The 20,467-nt window shown below is 41.6% G+C and overlaps 1 protein-coding gene across 2 annotated transcripts in view; it reads left to right on the top strand.

Moving 5' to 3' along the window:
- LOC124060616 (LIM domain containing preferred translocation partner in lipoma) overlaps nt 1-18,704 on the top strand; it is a 137,373-nt gene extending 118,669 nt beyond the window's left edge. For both annotated transcript variants that reach the window (XM_046391771.1, XM_046391772.1), the window contains 3 exons: nt 11,581-11,759; nt 13,901-14,021; nt 15,341-18,704. In XM_046391771.1, coding sequence (XP_046247727.1) covers nt 11,581-11,759; nt 13,901-14,021; nt 15,341-15,469 — 429 coding nt within the window. In that variant the 3' untranslated portion in view covers nt 15,470-18,704. The remainder of the gene's footprint in view (nt 1-11,580; nt 11,760-13,900; nt 14,022-15,340) is intronic.
- Nucleotides 18,705-20,467: the final 1,763 nt, after the last annotated feature.

Genomic DNA, 20,467 nt, shown 5'->3' with positions numbered 1-20,467 from the left:
TTGACACTTCCAGTGCTTGCCTCCACAGAGGACTAATCGCAGCCTATTTGAATGTACAATGATGCTGATAAACTCTACAGAAGTTCAATTATTGTCTCGTTTTGCATGGAGTGCTTTGTGTTAATGAGACAACAGTTTGTCACCATTGTTTTTTCTTTTTTTTTTCCTTCAGCCTGAGGTGTCCCACAGCTTTCCCCATTCCATGTTTGCACACATGATAAGACTTCATGCATGAGTGTGTGCAAACACCGCACAGCAAGCTGTCCATCATTGTTATTGAGGGACAACTGTTTTGAGTTTAAGTGCTACGTGTTTTCCAAGAAAGCTCTCATGTGGAACATTTTCCAGTGTATTCAAAGTACTGCTGACTGTATGTTTTCTGCAAACTGGAGCAAATTAATCACAGGGCTTCTGGAATTTCACGAATAGGAGAGGAACCCAGTGGGGTCAGACAATATTACAGCAGTATTTTCCATAACAGCCAGGTATCTTAACTAGGTCTCTGGTGATTGGAGATCTAATTATGTAACCAGATCTAAGATGACATTTCTAGGTATGTATTTATGTGTTTAGACAAAATCTGACAACATGTTTTTCAAACCAAACCCTTATAGGTAGCCATACATTTTGATTTGTTTTTTTGTCTCATTAATTGAGTTGGGCATTTGCAGTTAAGTTCACATCAAGATGTTGAAAGTTGAAAGTTTGGGGCTTTTTTACTTTCTTTGAACGATGGAACCTCACACCCTGCAGAGATCTGGGTTACGAGATGCAGTACGTATAACAAGGATTAGAGGAAAATCCTGTCATTTGAAAGGCCAATAGTACATTCTGTGCATCATCCTTTGTGTGACCATGTGTTATGATTGCATCCAGGTGTGTGGTGAGTGTTATGCTCTGTTGTTAGTATGTTTGTAAAACCTATTTTTGATATTCTCGTTCATCTTTTTTTAACCTCTTTATAGAGTGGCTTTCATTCTTATTGAATCCAACATTCCCGTGCAAGAAGGAAACAATGCTTCATGTAATCCAGCATTACTGTTTGTTCCTGATGCCAGTGAGGCAAAATTTCAATGTCACTTAATTAACTGTACTGGCAACGCACAGACTGGCGTATAATGTGAAGCCGTCATAGAAAACATAGTGTATTTGTCACCAGAAGTGATGTGAACGCAATTGTTCATCCATGTTTTGCAACAGAACAGACCACAGCAGCCACAGTGAGCTGATAGATGAAGAGCTGCAGGCGACAAGCTGCCACCTCCAGCCCCTGAGCAAAGTAACCCAACATCACTGTGATCTGCTGTTGTGTGGAAAACTAGTTGCACAGCATGAAATCAGAATATAGCTGCAATGATTACTGACTACCTTTTTTAGAAAAAAACAAAAAAAAAAAAACACATGCACCAGTTGCTCTTCTGTAGCATTTTTGACAAAGTAATTGTTCAAAGGGAGTATCCTCTATTATTAAACTACACTGAATACCAACACTGACCACTGCTGTCAGCAAAACTATCAGGACTGAAAGGCTTTGATTTAAAAATATTAACTTGAGATATAATCACAGCTTTACATCAAAAACTAGTGTCGCAAATGAAGTCTTTACAGTCTAGAAGTCACCACACGTCGTGGAGAATTCAGGCCTTCATGTTCTTAGTCAATGGGCTTGTAGATGCGACCACATTGATTTGAAATTGTACTCGTATGTATGAATAGTAATTTTCTGTCTCCTTTTGCTTTTGAAAGTGTGCTTCTAACCACAAGAACATATTAGTTACAAAGCTAAGAGCAACAAGGGCTCTTCCACTATCTGATAGCTCAACTGGTCTTTGAAGAAGTTCAGCAGTGGGATTCAGTGTCACTGAGGTTAATTGCTTAACCAGGGTATCATGCCTACTGTTTCAATCCATTTCACGTCATCCATATCAGTGTTGTTACTACTTCTTGCAAATTTGTGCAGCCTTCCCACAGCCAGGTTCTTTGCCCACGTAATTTACTTTAAAATAGTTGCTTAGCTGCCCTTTGCTTTAGGTTCTATGCTGGTAAACAGATCCATTCAGTCTGCTTAACTGATGCTAGTGAATGGTGAAAGGGTTGCAGACAGTGCTCAGTTCCCTGTTTGAGGCAGAATCACATCCCCACTTTCCTGTTTATACTACCACTTCCCATGAATATAGATCATCCAAAGTGCAGCCAGTTTAAGTGTACTGTAATGAGACTGATGTAAGTAACACAAGGTCACACCAGGAGCAGTGCTTCATATTGAAAGACCAGTAATAAAGAGATAGGGATTTGCCCACACAAAAACCTTAATCTATTTCTGCCTCTTTTGACAGAGTTTCAGAGACCACCAAGGTCACGGACGCCAAGTTGCTTGAATGTAATTATGTTCATTATCTGGTGTTGTACTACGGCTCTGTTATTTAAAATAAATGGGCTTTGGTCTCATTGGCTACACTCTCCAAAAGATTTTCCATTCTGCTATTGTAAAGGAATAACTACACAGAGCAGCCCTGACCTGCCAGTTACCAGGAAACGTTCATGATTGACTGATGAGCTTTTACCCATCGTGTCTGTTTGTCTGTCTTGGAAAGTGGTGATGTCAGCCTTGTTGGTCACATTTTCAGACTTTGTGTAAAAAGCGTACTTTTTGGATTTGCTTTCTTCTGCTGACTATAAACATGTTATCCTTAAATATATGAAATGTTTATTTTCAATGGCTCTATGTGTAAGGGAAGCCTTCGAAAAAGAAATGCATGATAGTATTCCGAAGAAAATATGAACGTCTGCGTTAGTCCTGATTCACATGCTTTGTTCACGTTACTACAATTTCAAATACGGGTTTTAAGAGTAATGTGGCATAAAAGGTATTCCTTTGACTTAATTTTGTGATAAAATACATGCAGAATCAAGATGTGTTGGATTTATTTTGCAGTGTCCAATGTTAGATTCATTTTGGTCTTCTGTTTTGGACCTGTTCTAAATGTGTATATACAGTAGGTGAGCCATATTTCCCCACGGAGACTCATATACAGTCAGCTTTGATTGTGGGAACGTTCCTAAACAAAAGTCTGATTCTCAAAGAAGAGCAAATAACTGTTCCACCTTAGTTCCAAAGATTGTTAAAAGAAATTATTTCTGTCGTGCATTTGGGTAAACTTGAACTGTCAGTGTATGCAGGAAAAATCCAGGCCCCCTCTTCTCCAGTATGCTGTGACAACATACTTGTCGCTGTAAACAAAGAATACATTGCTTTATAAAAGTAAAATGCATTTCATACCAATAGTTGTCTTAATTTACACCACAATAGCTGCAGCCAGCAGTATTTTTTTTTCAATGTCTAATCAGATTTTTTGTCAACTATTTTTGATGGATTAATTAATAGATTTATTTTTATTGTTTCAGCACTAGCGTTATTCTCCTTAACCTGAAAAGAAAAACATGGTTCTCTGTTTCAGTATTTCCCACCCAAACAGCCAAACTTGTGCTCCAGGGGGTACCTGGAAAGATGCAATATCTCAATTAGCTAGGAAAAAATAAGAAATTCTGCTTTGATTAAATGCATACATACATGTAAATTGTCCAGTTTGGTGTGATACTGAAATGTGGTACACAGAATACACTAACCAGTGAGCTGTCTGATCAAATAGGCTATTGCACAGTGTGCTCCTCCTACAACCAAAGTCAGGTGAAATGAACACATTTGGAATATGCTTGGAGCTATTCATGAAGGAATTGGTGCGTTCACCTGGTTGCAGTGTGGAGGCACATCAGACTAAAAAGCTTGGTAACCATGTCTCTAGTTGAGTTTACTGAATTTTTCAAACACACCACGCTCAGACGTTCTAGATAGGAATGAGATGTTTCTGAGGGTGGCACCCAGAGGCGACAGGCATGGTGCTGGCTGTATTGGGGCTCCTGGTGATGGATGTCCTCTACAGCACACTGTACTAAACTCCTCTCCCACCTAATAATGGGATATCCCCAAGAACTCCCCTAAAGCCCCTGCTGTCATTGACAGAGGGGATAGACAATACAGTACATCCAATTGCAGTCTGATCTCTCCCCTCACATCGAGTCACACTGACAGAAACAACACAGAGAAAGTTTGTGATGTTGCTCCTCTGACAGTAATGTGGCTCTAATTAGAAATGACTGCACACCACCCACACACCTGTCAGATCTCTGTGATTGATATCCAGGTAGTCAGATCCAGAGGCTTGCAGCCAGCGTGCTGAGTTCAGGGCCCCCATATGCTCGTCGTTGTGATGCTGCAGCTCGCCGCTGGCAGCTCTGCATGTCTGCGCGCGGCTGCACAGCTGCTGCTTACGCTGGGAGAGCTGCCACGCACACGGCAAGTGGCGACGGCAGGTATACACCCACCCTGGTTTTACTTGTCGACGGAGGCACGCTCGCGAACATAGAGTGACTCTGCTTTCTGCTGACTTCATCATCAAATATTCATGGCTGTCTGCATTAGCTTGCAGAGTTCTAATTGAGTTCCGTATATTCAGACGTGATTAACTCGGTCTAATTCCTCAAAGGAGTGAGCCAATTAGATAGCACTTGCATGAATAGGATTTCACATCTTAGGACGTCTCCTGACTTGCCAAGACAATTATGTATGTGTATAATTGTTCTGTACAGTGGGTGTGAGCCCACTAAACTCAGCAGGTCATTATTTCTTATTACTGATCCGCGCTACAGGAAATCCAGCTGTCCTATCCATTACAAGCAAGTAAATGAAAAGCGTGAGTGTTGGTATTAGAATACACTGTTTGGACAAGAGAGGAGAGAGTGAGTCCAAACACCGGGCCCTCGAAACCTTCCTCATGTTTTTTGTCTAAGCACATTTCCCCCACCCCCAGGAGTGAGCAGGAGAAAAATATCCGTGACCCAGTGCTGACCCACCACAATGTCACTCTAACTCATGGCATGAGAGCACTACTGCCGGGGTCTTTGTCAGTTTCTCTCTGTAACCAGAGCAGGAGACATTGCCCAAAGTCCAGAGGGGTCACATTCTGCTGCGGAGCTGAATTTAAGGCAGAGAGGCAGACATGCAGGCCCGGCCACTTTGCCTGAGCTGGAGAGAAGGAGAGAGAGATCAGGGCCCCCACTGCCACCTTTTATTCTTTAAAGGAAGGCCTGAGCAAGGCATGATCTGTGTGTCAGCCCTGTCCCTTCATGTTGGCTGCAGCCTGATATTATCACGTGACTCAAAAAAGAAATGTGCGTGAACAAATAAAGCCACTCAGCTGAGTGTAATGGAATGCATGAATATTTAAATCTCATTTGACTCTTGCAGTTTTGTTTTTTTTTTGTTTTTTTTTTACTTTGTCAAAACTCATGTTCTCAAGTGAAAGAAGTGAAACCTGCACAGGCGTAGCAGCTGCTGGTGAACAGGATTGCAGGGCTGAGGCTGCTCATGAAGCGTCCAGGCAGAGATAAAAACTCAGTGTAAAATCAAATCAGGATAGGAGGCACTGGCAGGACGCCACCCCATTCCTGCACACGCTGGTCATCCATAACCCAGTGTGAATTTATTACACAGACAGACAGGCTGGGCTGAGCTGAGCAGGGTAGACCTACGCTCAGAGGAAGCAGGGCCGTTTCAGGTCAGAGACACTGAAACCTCTGCGCGCTCGTCCTGACTGACTGGCGTGCACGCAGATGAGTGTCACAAACACTGTGAATTATACAGCTGATAGTTTCAAGGTCGCTGATCCTCAGAGTTACCACACCATTAGGAGTATCACTTTGTACTGCGTGACAGGCTTGCTCACACCCACACGTAAATGAAACATACACACACACACACACGCACACACACACCTCAGTCATCTGCATCCAGGCAGCAGATAAGATACGAGTGGGAGATTTACATAACGCGCTGATAAATGACAGGATTTTGTAAAGGAGTCAAGACATGTTAATGTATCCTCATATGCTCACTCTGTGGCCCTGATGCTTAGAAACTGCACAGACAGATGGATGGAGTCTGCATGCCAGGGAGCGCCGGGCACCGGAAACTGATATGTAAAATTAAATTTAAGTTTAATATCAAGGGCCAGAGATGGGATCGTGTTGGGGGGTCTTGGGTGAGTTGGACCTCAGGGAGGGGAAGTGGCAGGGGGTTGTTCACTTGTTAACCTTCACAGGAGGAGGCGGCAGAGATGATCATGATCGCTGAACCCAAGCAGCTGAAAGCAAACTCAGTTCTCCACACATACACACAGCTACACACAGACCTCTCCACCTCTGTGGCCTGAGCAGACCACAGATCAGGGAAGGGTGGTGCTCCCACAATCCCCTCGCAAATGTGTGGAGATTTAAATGAGCTCCCAGCCTCCCTCAACCAAGGCAGATTTCTGGCATTTTCCGCAGGCCAAGACCTCCATGATTTGGCTTAAGAATGTGGAAAACAAGTTTGTCTCCTTTTAACCCTAACCACAATCATCCTATCTGTTGTTTTGTCAGGTCTGGTTTTTCAGTTGGCTTGAGGTGTCTTCTCAGACCTCTTAATTACTGTAAATTTGCTACATTTCCGCATTTTTCTTTGACTTTAACAAATGATGCTGCATGAATCCGCGATCAGGATTCACACAGCAGTATCCGTTTCTGTAAACACCAATGTGAGGTCAGTTTTGCCAAATCTGTGTTTTAAATATGCATGAGGAGAAGCTGGTGCCAAGTCAGCTGTGAGTGAGATAACTTTGCTTCTTCTTTGTGAAAGCACTTCAAATAATAGAAGACTCTTTCAAATATACTGTAAACCGAAGACCACCGGGAACCTTTTAGCCTCGACCTTTGCATTCACAGTCTGGCGTGGAGTAATTCGACTGTGGTGTGGTACAACAAGGGGGGATTCTGCAAACAGATAGATGATAGATAGTAAAACAACAACTAAAGTAAAACATCTCCAGTCTATTTCAGACATCATAATGAAGGTTAAATGGTGCTTTGCAGATCTAAAATTGTCTTCTGCAATTGTCTTCTCTGCAAGCAGCAGCTGCTTCACTTTAAAAGATGCAATGCAGGGTATTTTTTAACAAAATAATAGTGAATAAGGTCTGCCTGTGTGATGCTCATGAGCTGGTGTTCTCGTTGAGACTTTCAGTATTTACTCTTGTCGCCATGTTAGGAAATTTTAGGAAATATTCCAAGAGTTTGATGGGAAGATTTCCACCACGCTTATATCTGTGTCAAACATTCCCAGGCAGCAGCTACTTAGCTTAGCTTAGTAAAGACTGGAAAACCGAGGAAACAACTGTAGTGCACAGACTGAGACAGTGTTTTCTTAGTTTTTAAAAGACTTATTTGACTAAATGTAGTTTCACATTATTTTGGACAGCTGTTGTTATCTAGTAAAAGTTTGGAGCAGCAGCATCAGATAATAAATATAAAACCTAAAGATTAAACTTGCTTAAGAAGTCCACTGGGAGCTAACTACAACCATTAGATCTGGAAAAAACTAATTTAGTTAGCTTTAATGCTCTCCACATTGATTTTACATTCATTTGGTTCAGGTGCTGTCCAGAATTGCCTGATTGCTGCACCTAAGCCTTAAAGTGACTTGGAAGACCATCATGTGATGCACACTGGCCCAAAAACTTCCTCTTCACTCGAAGAAGAGCAGCTGTGAAACTGAATTGTATTCAGTGTCAGAAACAGTTCCTTGCTTACACTTCCTAATGTTGGCTTGGACTGCATTATATTGTGATATTATTTTCGTTGACCCATTCAGTCTTTGACTTTTTCACATTCTCTGAAGTATCACCTCACACTGAATCATCATTCCTTCATCTTTATTATATCCCACTTCACTTCTCTTGTTTTATAGCACTTCCTGTTTGCTATTTGGGTGCTTAATTATATATTTGCTGGGAAAATAATTTGTCTTTGTCCTGCTTGATTGACCCATATTAAGCAATTGAAGGGAGAGAGGCTGCTTGTCAAGGTTCATTAAGTCAGGAGACACCTTCCCTCAGGAGGTGGGAGGGTCAGTGGTTTGACTCATAGTTCACGACCAAGTCAGTGTTTCTTACTCACTGCAGAGGGAACCAAACACGGCAGCGGCACTCAGACCTTTCTTTTGAACAAGCTCTTTCTTCAACAGGGTGTAGTTAATTCACACAGCATGGCCTGGCACCGACCCGCACATTCTGTGAAGGTCTGGACGCACACACTCGCACACACTGAATCAGATCATCTGTAAATTTGGCCCACTCTGAGTTCAGCGTGCCAGGTCATAAATCGCGTGCAGTCTCACTGAACTCCAGCCTGCCTCCTGTCATCCCGACTTGGCCATGTGAAAAACAGAACAGATAGGTGTAAAATGTGTGTTGATATGGTCAGAGGAGATGGTGAACAGCTTAAACTTAGCAGTGTGCCACAGCAGATTTCCAGCTGTTTGCTGTTTGATCTGCAAACATGGAATACGCATCATTGTTCCAGCGGTGCTGAACCTGTAGCTGTATTTTGTATGGACGAGAACAAACTATAGACTGAATTGATTGTAACATTTTAACTGGGGATAAATCCTCAACCTTCTGAGTGAGTGGAACAGTGATGCAAGCATTGGATTATATTATGTAGTTTTTATCTAAAAACTATAAGAGGTGAAGAGCAGTATTTAAATACCACGAATGATATTTTTAGAATCGATTCATTTAATTTTTTTTTTGTTGTTTGTTCTTTTAAGTGCAGAATATTTGGATTTCAATTTCTAAAATGTCAGGATTTCTTGCAGTACATTTGAGTAAACTTGGAAAAAAAAAGAAAGAAAAGGATCTGCAAATGAAGTGAAAAGATGGTGCCCTAATTCTTATCAAGTCACATAGACTGGTCTGTGTGTATTCTTCTCAACAATAAAAAAGAGTATAAAATAGTTGTTTATTCTACTAGTTTCTATTTTATTTGAACTGTACATATTAGAGTCTGAAGGCAGCGTCATCTGATCCAGTAAAGTTTCACATTACAAGCTCATTAAATGTGGAAATGAGTCAGATTATCTCACACCGCTAACATGTTGTAGCTAAAAGACAGGACATTAGACTAAATGATGATGTCTGTGTTGTTTTAGTTGACTGTCTGTCTCTGCCTCACTCTGTCAGGCCAGTGTCTCATGTTCACAGCAGAGCACGTGGGATCTCTTAACTCCCTGTTACATGTTTTTGTTTGCCATCACGCTCTTCATTCCAACAGACAGCTGTGTCAAACGTTGTTGTCGAAATAGTGGGAAGCTGAGCCGGACTGTGCGGGCATCAGTGTGTTTGGTGCGAGGCTATGATAGCACTTTGGAGCAAAAGGAAACAGCTTACAATGAGGAAAAGGGGCCACAATTGACTTTAACGCACTCCACTCACCCCTCAGTTCAGCAAGAGGCTGTCTGACCTAAATTCACTTTACCTCATCTGCCTAGACATTTGTTTAGCCTTCTGGGCAAACACTTAGAGAAATGTATGAGGGAGAGGGGAAAAAAAAGAATACATATGCTTGAATACATCACATTTATTCAGGAGAGAAGCAACACCCGGACATCTGCAGACACATACAGCCCTCTAGTGGCAAACTGCACAGGACCTGGATGTCTTGCAGAGAGGGCATGAAGTGATTTAGGCAGAATTTTGCTCATCCGTCTGTGGAGGTTGTACCCAAATACATACCAAAAGTCACATAAATTCTCTGTTTTGACATCAGACACACATTTGTGTAACAGGCCTAATAAATGTTACCTAATACCACATAAAAGGCGTCACGAGTGAATACAAAAACAACAGAGGCTGAGCGGAATGAAAGAATTGAGGTCACAGAATCTTACCATCAGAGAGAAAGAGAGAGAAATTTTGTCTTTTGAGTACTGTACTCATTACAATGGCCCGGAGGAACTGTGTGCTGTGAAATCATATGCTCCAGTTAAGCTAAACAAGGGCAAGGTATTCCCACATGAAGGGCAGATGAGAATAAGTAAGTGGAAATGTAGACAGATGAGTAAGAGTTGAAGATGGTTTAGTGCTGTTTGGCCCTGGTATCTTACTCACATTCTCAGGTTGCTAATATATTCTCTCTCTCTCTCTCTTTCTCTTTCCCTGTCTACCTCTACCTCTCTCTGCCTCCGTATGCGTGTGTGAGGGAAACCTCAAGGGCTCAGTGCAGCGAGCTCATTAAAGGCTTCATTCCACTTCCAAGATTGAGCAGGATTGCAATATGGACATTGTTTATACACAAATGTTGCCCTGGGAATAATGTTTATTTCTATTACCGTCTTGGAGCAGGAAAAAAGACAAATAAGAATGCGGAGCTTGTCTGCACACATTGCTTTTCATGAAATAATGCCTCTCCAGGAGTGCTTTGAAGAAACGGCCATTTTTCAAACCACCTCTTTACAGCCTCAAGTCATACATCAGCAGCTCTCATCTCATGTCCCCTTACCCTCCAGTGACAAATGATCGTGTTGCGAGGAGACCTGACAAGCAGAAGTCAGGCACCTCACGGAATCATGTCAGGAACGTTTTTGCACTGTAGTTTCGGCGAACATCACCCTTAAAGCTGCTTCGGTCATTAGCATAAAGACTATAAATGTCAGTGCATGTGCTCGGCAGCCCAACAGGGGATGGTTGGATGTTTACCTCAGCCAAGTGGTCACAGAAGTGTCATTTTAAGCGGCATGGCCCGGCGGTGTGTCTGGGAGGCAGCCGATGACGCAGCGCAGTGTTGCTACACACCCCGAGCTGTGTTTGGAAACACTGAGGCAGCTTGCTACTACATTGGGAGCCAGTGGGAACAGCTGAACCGTGAACTCTTTAGCCCAGCCAAGCGCAGAAAAAGGTGGAGAACAGAAAGACACAGAGATCCAGGAAATGCCTGAATGAGAAGCAGCGGCAGCAGGGCCCATCAGCTCGCGCAGAGCCACATCAGGCCGCACATTGATCACCGTCCCATGATATATCTATCCCTCTGTAATTGCATTGCTGTTTAGAGAAGCAGTCATTATTTATGAAATATTGAAATAACAAATGGCGTCTCCCGGCAGATATTAAGACGAGAGATGCCACAGATAAGTCAGAGGCAGGCGGCTGCCACATCCCCCTGTGGGCAGCTTGCCCAGTCGCCTGGCTGCAGAAAACCTGCAGTCATCACAAAATGGAAATATTTACTGCTCACACTCTTGCATATGGGAGGATGAAGTGTGGGTGAGGGCAGCTGAAAAATGACTCTGTTTGTGTTTCGAGAGGAGTGCTAATCAGAGTCCTTCGGCTTCAGAGGCGTTTGAGGACAGCCGCGCTAAAGGTTCTGAGTGTGGATTTATTTGTTGCACAGGCTCGAATGGGAGCTGAGCCACCTGAAGTGTAACACTGGCAAAAGGGAGTTAAAAATCACAAATCTAACAGAACTGGAGGAGGTGCATAGAAAACTTGTCTAAATTTGTCCTGTTGGTTAAAGTTGTTAGGAGACAAGTGCTAATTGTAAACGAGCGCTCAAAGGGCCTTTGAAAATGAATCATCAGAATCGCCACATTCATCATCAGGTTGGTTGTGTAATCATGTGGGTGTCTGTGGGTTTGTGTGTTTGTGTCTGCAGAACACCCTTGAGACCTGCACCATCTGCAGTAAACCCATCATGGAGCGCATCCTGCGAGCCACAGGGAAAGCCTACCACCCTCACTGCTTCACCTGCGTGGTTTGCCACCGCAGCCTGGACGGCATCCCTTTCACTGTGGACGCTTCCAACCACATCCACTGCATCGAGGACTTTCACAAGTACAAAGTTTAGGTTTTCATCAGATGTGAAATCAATGTTTTTTTTCTATTAACAATGGATAAAAATGACAACCCTACAAGTAAATCACAACCAGTTCTGTTACCCTCAGCTCTTTGTCACATTTTAACGCCTTCCAGGTGATTGTTATGTTTTTTGTGATGTACAGCTTCAATCATTCTCATCATTCTTCTCACCAGATGCAAAAGGCAGCTGCTTCCAGTGAAAAGTTCTGGACTGCACACTACCTGCATAGCAACACTTTTCAGACAAAGTTAGCACCTCGCTGGTGAACGTAGTGAAGTATTTAGCAGCTAAAGAGTCAGATATATCCTCCGGGAATTGGTAGAGACCAACACACACAACCGCAGTGTCATATTAGTATGTTAAATAAGCAGGACACGTTTACCCTGGTTCTTGTATTTTTCCTAAGCCAAGCTAAGAAAATTATCTAACTGCCAGTAGGAAAGGGATCTAGTATATGCCCAAAATGACCAAAAATCCTTTTAATGAGTTGTTCATATCAGCATAACCATATTAACAGTTGCTCAGTTGAATAAATTTAGTGTAATTCGCTCATACAGGGAGTTATCACTCGGTAGTTCCCCTAAACTCTATGAAACTTCCTTCCCAGTACAGCACATGCTAGCAAGCAGCTGGTGAAGAAAGTAACTCATCTAGCTGCCAGGTGTTTTTGTCAGGAACTGGTGGACACCAATTAGAAACCAGTGCCAAATCTCCAAATAAATAGTGTGCTATGTAAATAGGCAACTGTTTGCTATCTCTTAAGCCATATATCAAAGGTTTTTCCACTGCCTCCAAGTGACTAAATCATCCTTTACTGACTAAGCCCAGTCAATATGAGATCTTAGTGCTTTCTTTTCGGGAAGTTCTGCGGGCAGTGTCACAATCCCAGTGTCATTATGAGATGCAGCTGTAGACATGATTTTAATAGTAAATTCCTGTCATTGTGTAACAATCCACCCATTGCATAACTTCCACCTTACCAGAAATGTTCCTTTGCTCAGTGACCAGAAGGGAAACAGAAGTAAACAGCTGTTTCTTGGTGTGAGTGCTGTGCTTCAGCTTTGTGGAGAAGCTGCACTGGGATGCTGTTTAATTCCACGTGACAAGTGTGACCTCAACAGCGCAGCCCTTTGTGTCGAGGAATAGTCGTGACCGAGCTTGAGCTTTTTCTCTGGCTAATACTGTATGGCTGTGCTTCCCCAAAGCCACACACCCCCCTGCACTTCCTGATTCCCAGACATTCAGTCAGCATGTGAAACAGAAGTATCGAGCAGGCCTTCAGTCACATGACAAGGCCTGAAATCTGAGTGCTTTTCATATCCTCATTGATCCTCCAGTTGGATATGATTCTCTTCCTTCTGAAACATTTCCTGAGTTACTGATTTGAAGGCCTGAAAATGCTACTGTGAGCGTCGGCTTTTCCTCAGATATTCTGTTTCTTTGAAATATTTTAGAAAAGGCAAAATTAGCTTTTAGAGTCACCTTGGTGGTTAAGTTAATAAATATTTAAAAATGCACAAGCAGGGAGGGGCAAGTTGTAGGGTTCATGAATCGATTAAAAGGAGAAGAAACTAATTTCTACAGATCCATGTTTATTTTGTTAAATTCTTCACTTTTTTGCAAAGGGACTGCAAGTGGACTTTAAATCACATGCCAGAAAGGTTAGGAAATGCTGAACAGATTGAAAATGTCAATAGACTTAATAGTCAGTTGATTGAAAATTATTTAGAAAGACTTTTGAGAATAAATGATGACTTATTTAGCTGATATATCAAACAAAAATGACACACCTCTTATTGCTGTTCCATTATTACACTTTGTTTCTCTGTTTAATTGTTGTAAGTTTTATTGTTGCGTTTTTGTAGTGTTGGCCAGACAAGTGGAGCATTTTGCGCACTTCACCTTGAACGCTGGTGGGGATATTTCACCATTTTCAAAACCCAAAAAAAAAAACCAAACGAGTAATAATGATAATGAAAATTAAGAGATGCAGCCCTGCTTGTGTGAACACAGTCTCAGAAAGCGTCGCTCTGCAAGATAATGTATAAGGATACTTCACAACAATATTTCCCAGTTTCGGGAGCTAATTTCTATTATTCCCGTTTGTGTCTGACAGGAAGTTTGCTCCACGCTGCTGTGTGTGCTCTGAGCCTATAATGCCAGCACCGGGCCAGGAGGAGACGGTCCGTATTGTGGCCCTGGACCGTGACTTCCATGTGCAGTGTTACCGCTGTGAGGTATGATCTCTGTGTGTTTGTCTCTTCTGGTATGTCAGCTCCCTACAATTAGCAGTGGAGGTTACGTACATCTTTCACAGCTCATGGTGACAGTCATTACTGCATGAAGGTATAAGACACTGTGTGCATGCCCGTCCCCCGAGTCACCTTTTCAGCGAGACAACTGAATCATCCCTCTCTTACCTGCCTCGAAATAGCTTTCAATCTCTTCTCTGCAAAGTTCATGGACTTACAGAGTAACCAATCTGTCAGCCGCCGCTCGCTGGCTGATAAGCGCCGCTGAGACATGACGTGCCCGGCTAAAAGAGAAGTAACGTGTCACATTGTCAAAGAGCCGTGCCAGTGTGAGTACACAGAGCATTTGGCAGACATAAAGGTCAAAGGAAAGCAGAGCAGATTAGTTCAGCTGAAGGGGCTCAACAAGAGAAGAATTTTGTCACCAGGGAGACATGAGTAGACCGAGTTGTGTTTTTGTGTGTGTGAGAGAGTGGAGCTGAGAATGTAACCCAGTGTCACAGACAATGAGAAAATAACGCATTGCATTGTGTGTATTGTGTGTGAAACTATCCGCATGGTTTATGACTGTGTAGAGCACTGCTTTAAAGGTGCTAGATCCAAATCTCTTTCTCCGTACAGATAGATAGATAGATATAGATGATGAATGATATCGTTTATCCAACATAATTAATCCAATAGATCCTTTGAGCTGTTGAGAAACACACAGACTGATATTGCTGTACGTTGAGCCATGCTCCTACCATAGCTAAATAATAATAATAATGACCATTTACTGACAAAAAATAAGATTAATTAGCAAACACAGCTCCTTACTAGCAACAGGCCAAAACTGGTATAAATACCTATCACAGGGAAATGAACAGTAATTAGGGATGCATCAACGTATCCACTCCTGGGAGAGACAAGATGAAATAAATTCATCTTGAAAGTGTAAAAGAGCAGTCAAATGTTATAATTACTGTTAAAAGAGCTGTTTGTTCCAACTATAAATACTTCCAAAGAGAAAACTTAGAAAGTTTAAACCCTTTAATGATAAAGTTTTAAGACTAAAGGATCTTTTGTCTGCCCCAGTAAGAACCAGTTGTTGCCCCTCCAGACTCACCAGCTGGTAGAAAACCAGAACACTGGTTTCAGCCTGCAAAGGGGCTCCTGTAGCTTTTGACTCTGGCTGAGTTCTTAAACCGCAGTAAATGTCTCATTTAGAGTGTGAACACAGGGAGCGTATGAATGTGGCTGATCAGTGAGCGAGGCTAATGACTCTGTTTGTATTTGTAGACTAACAGAGTATCTGTGTCCTGCAGGACTGTGGCTCTCTGCTCTCAGAGGGGGATAACCAGGGCTGCTACCCTCTGGACGGACACGTCCTCTGCAAGAACTGTAACACCAGACGCATCCAGGCCCTCACCGCCAAGGCCACCACTGACCTCTGAGCGACCTGCCACCCGGTCACCTCCACTGTGATAACCCAATGCTTGCTCTCTTTCTCTTTCGGTCTCTCCCTCCCTCTCTCTTTCTTTTTCTCGCAAACATACAGATCCACAGAAGCTTGCATTCCTCAGCATATACGTATGTAGCCCTCTATATATACTCAGTATCAATCAGTAACAAGAAATGGCATCACATGTTCATCTGCATACATGTATATATATATATATATCGACTCGGTACAATCACAGCAGAAGAAGTGTTTATTTAAACTGTGTTGTCGATAAGTATATTGCAATACTTCAAGATTTTGGGAAATATGCTTTTACACTTTCTTGAGAATAAGATGAGTAGATTGATGACTTTTTTATGTATGTATGCTAAATCTGAAGCTGCAGTCAGCAGACAGATAGTTTAACATAAAAAGCATTAAAAACTGGAGACAGCCTGGCTCTGTCCAAAGTTTGAAAAAGCTCACTAATTAATATGTATTTCATTTGCAGCTTTGTAGTGACTTATGAGCTGTTTCTGGCCAAGATATAGCCCCCCTCATAGCCCTCTATGAAGCCTCGGTTTGTTGTTTTTAGACTACAGTTTTTGCACAGGTTGATAAAATGAGATATAACATGTTACTTAGTAAGCTTCACAGCTGCTGGTGGGCATATTTTGTTACCTCTGGACAGAGCCAGACTCACTGTGGTTCTCTGTTTTTCTTTATGCTATGCTAAGCTAAAGATGTAGCCTTCTATTTACTGTACAGATATAAAAGTGGCATCAGTTTATTCATCTAACTCTTATTCCTAATAAGAATATTTCCCAAAATATCAAACTATCGCTTAATATCACTCTCATCTCTCAGTGTTATTATCTCACATTATAATCACCTTAAACTGGCACGTTCAAGGCACGGTTCACCGCACATGTATGCATGTGTGCATGTAAGCCCAAATATTTCTTGCTGACTGGTTCTTGGTGATCTAGCATGAACTCCACCAAAACATGTAAAATGTTTGCCACGTCTGCCCTGCAGACATCATGGATAGGCGTGTATATGCCTGTAGCTTTAGCAATATTTAGAAAAACCATGAGCATACAGTATGTTGGCTAGAATGTTCATTTTATTCTTTAGTGTTTATTGCAATGAAAATCCACAGACGGTACACAAATAGGGATACAATTACACACTGAGACTCATTATTGCATAACAGTTCTGCATAACTGAACACCAAAGAGCTGAACTGAAACTGCCATATTTACTGTGTACTTGCTTTGTATGCAGCTATATTAAACATTACATTATGTTGCTTGGGACCACAGGAATCACAAATAGTTATTCTCAGTGACAAATGACAAAATCCGCCACAGGCAACTGTGGAATACAATTCCCTTATGAACTTAAATGTTCTTTGTCTTTTCCAATCAAATTTGCTTTTTTTTGGTATAGAGATAATTTTCTATTGGCCTCAGCAGTACAATCATGGCATTCCGTTCATATAGATCCAGCCTTACATTGTATTGGAGTTTAATGATATACTTTTTGAGCAGATAAATAAGTAACTTTTTCTCTTGTTTGCAATTGCGTAGATTAGATTGGTGATTGTAGTGTAAGCAGTCTGGCAGAGTTAACAGATTTGAGATGGCTATGCAATTTTTAATGTTAATTGCATCGACACTTTATGAGAAATTTTTATGAATAAGGAAATATTTTACCTGTACAGATTCAAGCATAAGTGTCCTTATAGTAATCCTTTAATCGGAACTATGCTCTTGGTACTGTGTGACTTTGTGTGTTACTGTGCTCCTAGTCAGTATTGACCGTACCATTGACGCTAGTCTTTTATATTTGGTGTTTGTTTAAAGTTGGGCGAAGAAGGGACCATGAGAGTTTCTCCAAAATGACTTATTTTATTATTTGTTCCATCCTAAAGTCATTGACCAGTAGTTTGACCTATTTGATAGTTATTTCAAAGTAATTACCAGAGCAACATGAGTTGTAGGACTTCTGATGATGGTGAGTTAAAGGTACCCTCTGGAGTTTTTGACCACTAGTGGCGCTGTGGAGCAATGGTTTTATGAGCGAGTGCCCAGTTTGTTTGAACCATGTACACATCAAGTGTGATGTTAGGTCACCATAGGCACAGAGTCTGATTGGCTACTCCTGGAGCTCACCCTGCCAGAGTAAAAAAGGTGTTAGGTGTCCATCTGGCTTGTTCATATCAGAACCTCTGCATGAAGTGACTGTTTAGATTTCCTGTGAGCAGGTTCCACACTGTTCCACTGATCTGCAGTTATTGACCGTACTATGCAAAGAATCATAAGCATCCAACAAGAAGACTCCTATCTTAGATTATTAGTAAACCTTAATTTCAAGATTTGTTAGTTGTTGTTAGTAAAAACACAATTTAAAGTTACTCTCCAGCTCAACGATGGAGACAGAGCGACAAACAGCAGCAGAGGTCGATCGAGCTGCAGAGTGAATGGAGAGAGTAAATGGCGTTGGTACCTGCAAAGCAGTCAGTCGGATTTCTGATTGTTTGATGGCGGTTACGATCGGGAGCACCAAACAGTCCTGTGGGAAGGGGCTGGTTTGCTGGTTTTTGTGTGAATTCAGTCGAAACATATACTTTAACCTGCCCACTATGTGTGGCTGCCCCTGTGCCTGTGCCTGTGTGTGTAGTTCAACCCCACCAATGGCCATGTTCAAATACACATGGACAATGGACTTACCCTTTAATGAGAAGGGAACTGAATTGAGCATGCTTTATTTTGGTTGAGAAACACTGAACATAAATGCAAGTTTAATTTGTTTACAAAGAAAAACTCCACAGGGTACCTTTAAAGTGGAGTACTTTTTGTCTGTTTATTAGCTGGATTGGTTTACAGTCATATATGTAAAACAAAGTGTTATGTAGGACAGCATGTCTCACATTCACCAAGCATGTGGATGGATATACCAGGAACCGAGGAATTATTTATGATTTTCAGAGAATCCTCTTCTCTGTACAGTTTCAGTTTCACATTAAGATGTAGTATGATGTAGTAAGTTAATTTGGATATCAGAAAGTGATCACACAATCAAATCTTCTCTATATACTGCTTCTACTGTGATCAGTAAGTCTGATTACGTCAAGGTCCTTGTGACCTGTTTGTCTGGGTCAGCGTTTTAACCAGGTTAACACACTGAAAATGACTGTGCTAATGAGCCCATTAATAAATAAAGAGTGAATAGTAATTTGACATTCATCAGTCCCCGGGACACATTCTCTATGTGGAGTATTTCCTATCCTCTTATCAACACAGTAAAAGCTCTGCACAGCTGGTCTTCTGCACGCTTAGGAAACTTCAATTCCATTTCCACAGGAATCAGTACATCAAGACAGTCACAAACAAAAACTAAAAGACAGCAGATTTTTACAGCTGACCAGTGCAGTCCTTGAGTAGTGTTTCAACAGTGTCATAAAGCTTAAGCAATAGACACACTTCACTGCAATTCCAAGTATGCTTTATTGTGTTATATCAGTTATTCAAAGTAGATTGTAGATCAGTGTAGATTAAAGTTAGATCAAACTGTGGGCGAAAACTCCTAAAATCTGTATGTGCTTAGTTACAGAAGACACATACATTCCTTATTTTCTACTTTTAAAAATAATACAACTCATATAGTGTATCACAGCAGTTACAGTTGGTCCATACTTAGATCCATCACTTTGACCACTGACACTTGACTCAGTGAGTCATCTGATTAGCGCTGGTTGTCAGGCAACAGAGAACAAAAAAATGCACACGATATGTTTTTTAATGTCACACGTGTTGCTAAGTTTCACCTGACGGAGATATTTCTGGTGATCCAGCTAAGTTAGCCTCTAAAGGCCAATACAAGGCTTTCTGACCTGCCTGGTTAGTTAGACAGGAGAATCTGCCATCTGGAGACGAATACACAAATGAAGATTTCAAACAACTAACCAGGCAGAGTAAAAAATCCACAGCTGATTAATTTAAAAACAGTATTGGTACCAAAAGTAGTACAGTGATACTCATTTTAAATTCTAATTCAGTTACTTTTCTCTAAAAGTTAGTGAGTAGACCTTTGTGCTTTTGTTTTCTTAATAGTCTTTTGAGTTTTCTGAAATCAAAATGGTATCCATTATTCAGATCTGCTTCTGACTGTTGCTTTACAGGAAAACATGTCACTGCAATACTGTAGCAAAATGTAGTAGGAGCATTTACTGTGCTTTCAGCCACGACCACTGCACAGTTGAATCATTTTACTGACGTTTTTAACTTAATTAGTGACAGTGTGAGGAAGCATATGGTGATTATGAGCTACAAACATCAACATCTATGCAAAACTGTACTTCACAACATTGCAAAAAAAAAAGCTTGTTTTCCAGAGAGGTTTTCCGTTCTCTGTATGATGTTTAGTAAATGTAGCAGTAAGCAGTCAGACATCAATTTCTTTAATGTGACCTGTGGCGCTAACCTGGGAACCAGCTGAATTTGCGAGCTCACATATGGTCACCCTCCCGTTCAGACAGATTTCACAACTATTGAACGTGGGCAGGTTAGGTACGATGACTGACAAAGAGGAATCACAGGCCCAGATCTGAAAGGTCATCATTGTCTCGTCGCTCTGATTGGTTGTATGTCTTTCCAGTTGCATCCAGTGTGCAGGTCCGTCCAGACTCATGAAACTCAAGTTGAACTGTGGAGCTAGGCAGTGCTGATCAAATATGAATCAAGATTCTCTTACTGCATTGCGTAACTCTGGCCTAAAGTATTTTTAAAAACACATTTTAATGTATTATTTACTTCTAATTTGAGAAAGTTTGTGATCAGGCCACCATATCTTTCCTGTTTAAAAGTTGGCCAAGCACCGCTGCAACATGCATGTGTCACTCAGCGTTACATCACATGTTTTGTTGCTCTGACTGGGTGTTTTACATCCATAGGCATTTGGCCTGCATCTGTTCATATCACCCTTTGTAAACAGAAGATGAACTGAA

This window comes from Scatophagus argus, chromosome 6 (genome assembly GCF_020382885.2).
Source record: "Scatophagus argus isolate fScaArg1 chromosome 6, fScaArg1.pri, whole genome shotgun sequence".
In the NCBI taxonomy this organism is placed as follows: Eukaryota; Metazoa; Chordata; class Actinopteri; family Scatophagidae; genus Scatophagus; species Scatophagus argus.
Note: the sequence above shows the minus strand (reverse complement) of the source record. Positions and strands in the feature narration are given on the sequence as shown.